The 6,850-nt window shown below is 43.5% G+C and overlaps 1 protein-coding gene across 1 annotated transcript; it reads right to left on the bottom strand.

Annotated features, from left to right (window-relative positions):
• Nucleotides 1-1,020: 1,020 nt before the first annotated feature.
• On the bottom strand, nt 1,021-2,277 carry LOC147601362 (endogenous retrovirus group K member 7 Gag polyprotein-like). The gene has a single exon (XM_086744618.1). The coding sequence runs from the start codon at nt 2,275-2,277 to the stop codon at nt 1,021-1,023; it is 1,257 nt and encodes a 418-aa protein (XP_086600744.1).
• Between the last annotated feature and the right edge of the window lie 4,573 nt (nt 2,278-6,850).

Below are 6,850 nucleotides of genomic sequence, written 5' to 3'. Positions count from 1 at the left end.
GGAGCATCCTCAGGATGTAAAGGTATAGTGAAAAAACAATCTTTTAAATAAATTACAGTAATACTCCAGTGTCGAGGTATCATTGAAGGAGATGGTAACCCTTGTTGCAAAGGTCCCACCCATGTCCTCAATTACCCTATTTACTGCCCTTAAATCCTGTAAGAGTCACCATTTGCCTGATTTTTTTCTGTATTACAAATACAGGTATATTCCAGAGACTGTGTGTTGGCCTTGTATGTCCAAGTTGTAATTGTTCATCAACCAATTCATTCAAATGGTGCAGCTTTTCTTTTGCCAATGGCCACTGGTCAGCCCAGACAGGGGTATCTGTTAGCCATGTCAGCTTTTGGGTAAACTGCTCTTTGCCAGTGGCCATTATAATAAATTTTTTTAATAGCATTCCCCACTGAGCTAAGAGATCCCTACCCCATAAGGTGACGGGAATGGGTAATATCAAAGGCCGCACAGTGGCCACGCTATTATCTGGGCCATTAATGTGAACCAACGCCTCACTCTGTCATGGTGTCCAGTGATGGGATGTCCACTCCCATCACTGTAGTTACTGCCATACCAGCCCCCCAGGCAGATGGCCAGTCCTGTTTAGCCACTATCGTTAGATCTGCTCCGGTGTCAATTAATCCATTAATTATAGCTTGATCTCTTCCTCTTGTAACCATGCATCGCAGCATAGGGGGGCTACTCACTATCTGCTGAGCCCAGTATATCTTGGGGCTACCTGTTGATCCAAACCACTGCTTCCCATGCTCTTCCCTAAAAGCAGGCGTCTCAGTGTTTCGGCTGACCTTGAAAGGTATCAATTGCGCCAATTTAACTCCAGACAGTATAAAACATGGTGGTTGTGGTGTCCATTGCATAATTTTTATTTCCCCTGTATAATCAGAATCAATAACATTTGGTAAAATGAAGAGTCCTCACATTGTGGTTGGTGATCTTCCTAATGGTATCCATTCCCTACAGGGCCATATACACCAGTTGGTACATCTACAGGTTTAGAATTTTCTAAATACGTGGGTTGGGAGGTGGCCAGGTCCAGTCCGGAGCTTCCTCGGGTGTCTGACTCGAGGGTTGCGACTTGCTTATGCCCATCCACAAGCATGGCTTCCGAGGAGTGTTCTGGGGAGCATTTGTGGTCTGCACGCGCCTCCCTGCGGCACTTGGCTTGTGGTTTCCCTGATTATGGGATCCTAACAATTCTTTGCCATTCTTATCAAATTTTGATTTACAGTGTTCCACATAATGTCTCCCCTTCTCACATCGAGGGCATATTTTGGGACTTCTAGGGCAATCCTTTTGCAAATGCCCTGGCTGCCCGCAATTATAACAGTGTTTCACATAATGTCTCCCCTTCTTATGTCGAGAGCATATTTTGGGACTTCTAGGGCGGTCCTTTTGCAAATACCCCGGCTGCCCGCAACTATAACATGTTCGAGGTCGGGATGCGCCCAGCTGGCAAGCAGCAAACACTTGGGCCATCATCTGCATTTGCCATCCATGCGTCCCTACCACACTACACACGTCTACCATTTGAACCATTGAAGCACCAGAATTTGTTGCCAGTAAAGAGCGTAATAGCCTTTTACAATCTTGATTTGCATTAGCCACTGCTAGGTGTTTTAACAATATAGATCGAGCTTCCACATGATCTATCTGGCGTTCTAAAGCCTCATTTAAATGATCTACAAACTTCACATAGGGCTCTGTAGCTTCTTGCTTTATGGTTGCAAAGGACTTTGTTGCAGTACCACTCTCATCAGGGAGGGTTAAAAGGGCCTGTAAAGCAGCATTCTGACTCTGTAATAAAGCCTCACGGATGATTCGCAGCTGTGCGTCATGTGGCATAAATGCACCCTCTCCCATTAGTGCATCAATCCCAACACCATACAAAGGGTCACCCGGCTGCCGGTTCAAATTCTCAACCGACGCTTGTTCACAGTGATCTCTCCACGATTGCTGCCGTAACATTTGCTGGGTGGGGGTAAGGATGATTTGCGCTAGCATACGACAATCACTAGGTAGCATCAAGGTTGTATTAAAAATTGATTGAATTAACCCCCTCGTATACGGCGAATTAAGTCCCTCCTCCTTTACACCACGTCGTATTTCTTTCACCAGCCCGAATTGAAACCCTTCCCACCGAGCAGGGCCATCGGGCTGCAGTAACACAGGCACAGCCACAGCCTTCCACAAGTCTATGTCCCCTTCCATAGCGGCTTGCTGCCGAACCTCCTTCCACCGATCGACCGATTCTATAGTCATCACCGGAGCTATTATATTAACTGAGGAGCCACCCTTTTGCAAATTATCAGGGTAGAGTAGGAAAAAAATCCAGCTCCTTTTCCAGGTCTATGGGACCTGGATCAAAGGAATTTTTTCCAGCTCGCTATCAGTCTCTGTTTTCACAAACGGAGGAGCGGACAGGGTAACAGGCACTGTCTAAACCCCTTTCTGCGCATGATTCTTTAAGGCTCCAAACATTAAACGCCACACCAGTAATAACCTCCCTTAGTTGAGGTAATGAATTAGCTGCGCAGGCTTCCTACCATTCGGCCAGGCGTTCCCACCGGAATCACAATCTTCTAATCTTCACTGCTTCTTAGAAGTCCCTGTTCAGGCACCAATTGTGGAAACATATTCACAGACCCTGCTGCATACTATGCAGAATCATTTATTGTTACTGTTTCTGTGCTTATATACCCACAGATCCTCTAACCACCAGCAGGTGTCCTTTTTCTTGTTTTCCGCCCACCCAGTGTCCTTGATCTTGTTTTTCTTCTCTTGGAAAGTCCCTTGTTTTTCATTCCTATGGCTTCTGATATTCGTCGTCCACAACAGGAGGAGACTGAAGATACTGGAGTTAAAAACCCTCTCCAGGCATTAACCTGAGAAGGATTCAGCAAGGTTCAGGACTTTTTACTTCCACAGCTGAAATTCTCAGCTGCTTGAATGAGCAGATAATCAGGCGTAAAGAAGATGATTTCTAACATGTGGGGCCAGATACTTTGTATTGTCTAAATATCAGAAGCTAAGGGAACAAAATGAATTAACTCCCTGTACTGGATGTAGCTAAAATAATCCCTATTTAAATGGGCTTTTATTCTTTACTCATCAACGTTCTTGTGAAGAGAAGACACATTCCCTGCTAGGATGTGTCATAGATTATATGAAAGCCCAAACACCGGGCCAAGTGATCTTTAGCACTCAAATCCATCTCCCTCTGATGTCAGTCCACATCTAGTCCACCTCCCTTTTCCACTCAGCTCATACCCAGCTGACTGATATATCTAAGGGAATCCCCACTGAAGGGAAATACCTAACTGCTTTATTTCCGTTTTTTTTAATGGGTTTTTCCACGGGGGGGGGTGGGTGGGGGGGGTGGGTGGTGCAAAGAAGGGGGTAAATCCTAAGTCAAAGAAAGCAGAGAAGGCTAGCAAAGGAGAAAATATATTCTACGTGAGCTAATGTGGATTTAAAGTATCCTTCTGGGTTATGGAGGTGTCTGGGAAACAGAAGGCTACAAAGAATGATTTAAACAGTGAAAAGCAACAAATCCTTTTCAGTGCTTTTTAATCTTAGATCTGCAGATTGCTGAGTCTTGTTTTAAACCCCCAGGAACATGCAGCATGGACAGAAATTTCAGGGGTTTCAAGACTTTCCTACCAGTCTGGAATGCAGACTGCGTCTCCAAGCTTGAATCTGCTGCTATTGCATGTTGTGCAAGGGAGAAATCTGCAAGAGAGCCTGAAATCAGTGTGTAACCACCCTAATACAGACAAAACTCCAAAATGAAATGAAGATGCTTACGTTCTGATGTTTCTGTTTCACAGAATGAGTCTCTTTCCATCTTCTATTCAGTGACTAACGTATTTCATTATTCTAGAAAACTTTATTCTGGTCAAATATTGGCTGAAATTATGAAACTACAGTTTCTTCCTTTAAGGCTATTTGCGTTACTCTGATTTGTTTGTGTGGGTGAGTTCCTGCCCTTGATGCACAGGCATTATTTTATTTGAAGCCAATGGAAGCTTTGGCTGCCTTAAGGATTATGGGTTAAGGCCCTACATTTGTACTGTTGTACGCCACTGTATGACCTAAATGAGATTAGAATAATAAATCCTGATTTATTTTGAGGGCTTTATTTAGACATGTTTTGAGTATGAGGTCTGTGTCAGGATTAATAGTGAAATCTAACATGCCCAGGCACAGAGAGAGCCTGACAAAGAAAGGACAATTTTTCCCTTGAGAAAACTGGTTCCCAGCCCTCTGCTTGGCTTTTGTCAGAGTTGCTAAATGTTGAATGGCACAGAGACGCTGGATCCCAAAGATGGTGACGTAGTCCATGACTTGGAGCTGAGCCCACACCAAGTGAAGGATGGAAGCAACCCATCAGCAGTATTTTCCAAGGCTAAGTACTCATGCTTTGCAATGCAGCAGCATTCAATAAGCCTCCAATATAAGGGTTTCAGAATCGAAAGACAAATGAGAAATTACAGTTTCAGGATTTACTGGCTAATTCATCCGTCGTATTGAGCAGGCATTAGTTTAGGTTCCTGTAGTTAAATCAGATTCCTGAACCTGTTGCAAGGGAACGTCCATCCTTTTTAGCATCCTGGCTACCCTCTCTGATCAGGAAACCTGACGTCTTGTCATGTAATGCACCAAATTGCAATGGCCTCAGTATGAGACACAGACAGTGTGTGCTTACACCGCATAGTTAAATTTCTCTATTCTAATAGCCACAATACTAAAGGCTTCAGAAGAATTTGCCTTTCAAAAAATTATTTAAATTTAAGTGAGTGGACTGCAATGACGTGAGCTGGTATTTCTGTGGGACACAAAATGAAGAAAGAGGAGGTGTAAGTGTTGTGACAAATTTGTGTGAAATAAATCATCATGAATTCCACAGTATCTCTACCTTTTGAGTAATTCAAAGAGTCTTAATACTCCCACTCCCCACCAGCTAGTTGTTGGATCTTGTTCAACAGCAGATTTCTGTCCCACTTGTTTTTTAGTAGGAATAGCAAGAATTTTTTCCTTCAAAATGTTGTTGAGTTTTGTAATTGTAGGTGTCCTGAAGTGCGGAGCAAAAGAAAATGTTGAACCAGAATACCATTTTTTTTTTTCTTGTGTTTGACGAGAGGCCTGCCTGTCTAGCAGCCTCTCCTGGTATGTCTCACTTGGAGTGGAACTGGATGGAACAGGCTCTCACAACTTTTCAGATAACTTTAGGGAAAAGCAGCTTCTGAAGAAGAACACACTTTAAGGTCCAGTTATGATACTTTACTCAGTACTTGAGGTTTAAACCATGAGAGCCAGGTACTTGTAAGAAACACAATCCAAAAATCCTGAAACCTCAAAAGAATGAAAAATCTGCCCGTGTAACAGAGACAAACTCTCTGGACTACCCCACTATAAAATCAAAGATGAAGGTGGTTCAGTATCTGACAAAGTCTTAAATTACTTGATTTTCTTCACTTCCTAGAAGTACTTCTTTCTGCAAAAGCCTTTCCTAAAGACTTTTTGAACTACACACTAGATGGTGAGAGTCATTAGGTGCAGAGTGCTTTAGCACACAGTGATTCACTAACAGTCTTGCCAGCAAATTCATTTACTGCAAGTGACATCAAAGATGAGAACTCTAGACCTCTTTGCTCAGGAGCAGGGCAGCAGTTCAGTTTGCAGAATCCAGATACTTTATGTTGTCTACTTATGTTCCTTTCAAGTCAAACAGCAGTGGGATAGCCTAGCTAAGCAACTTTTTGAACCCTCAAGCTCCATTCATGTTTATTCCTTTGGACAATGACCCTCAGACAGAAAACGGTAACACAAACAGATCTCCTGCAATTGCCCAACATCCCTAGACAGCAGCAGGAGCCTACTGAAGACCAAACAGTGGCTGAACTTCTTAAGCACTGGAGATCTGCATGGGAAGTTTGGTCTATTAAGACTTTTCTTGTAACGCTGCAATGCCGAGTTTCCCAACCAACCTTTGCTCACCTACTGGCAAGGACACAGGTCTGTGACACAGTCTGTGAGACCACAGTTCTGTGCTATCCCTTGGCAACACCTGAGCAAGGGAGCAGCAGCTTTCTTTGGCTCTTTACAACATGCTGCCCACGAAGCGTGAGTGGGCAATCACATCCACAGGAGCACTAAGAGAAGCCAACAGTTTGTTGAGTGGCAATGGATTCCTGCTTCTCTGTACATTTTATAGTATTCTTCAGGCATACAGCAGTCTTAAAACCCCGGTGTTTTTGCCGATGGCATACGATGGAAGCCTTTACCCTCATTTAGCAGGTTAAAGTCTTATAGCACAAGCTGTGAAGAGGTGTTATAGGTCACTGATAAAAAGCAATAGAGTGCTTATGGTCACCGTGGGTTAATGTTAGCCGCAAGCATAATCAGAAGGTTTGTGCTGAGAGCAGAGAGGTGGTGTGTAACCCACTGAATTTATTATCACTGTACTCTGGCCTCTAGACAGTTTATGTGTGTGCTGTGGTTGTGGAGACCGAGGGATGTACAAGGCAGGCCTAATAGTGGAACTGGGAAAGGGTAGGAAGAGATTTTCCTTGTCTGCTAGAAGGAAGTATGTAGAAGTCTAGGGAAGATGTTTTCCTAATCTGGGAGACGGAGCCTTCTGTTGTATGTATTGAAATGTATTTTGTTCTGTCTATTCTATTTGTTACACATATTGTCTAAACTCCTGTCTAGGCCCTTTATTTTCCCCATATTTGCCTAACGAACATGATGGCCTGAGTACAGACAGCTTCTCTGACAAATTTGCTTTAGTAACTGCTCAGTTTTCAGTGTTCTACCCTTGTATCGAGTCAAA

The sequence above is a fragment of the Chlamydotis macqueenii genome, chromosome 3 (assembly GCF_036417535.1).
Source record: "Chlamydotis macqueenii isolate bChlMac1 chromosome 3, bChlMac1.mat, whole genome shotgun sequence".
In the NCBI taxonomy this organism is placed as follows: Eukaryota; Metazoa; Chordata; class Aves; order Otidiformes; family Otididae; genus Chlamydotis; species Chlamydotis macqueenii.
Note: the sequence above shows the minus strand (reverse complement) of the source record. Positions and strands in the feature narration are given on the sequence as shown.

Excerpts from the sequence above, each read along its gene's own strand:
- LOC147601362 (XM_086744618.1), bottom strand. The coding sequence starts at position 2,277 with ATGACTATAGAATCGGTCGATCGGTGGAAGGAGGTTCGGCAGCAAGCC.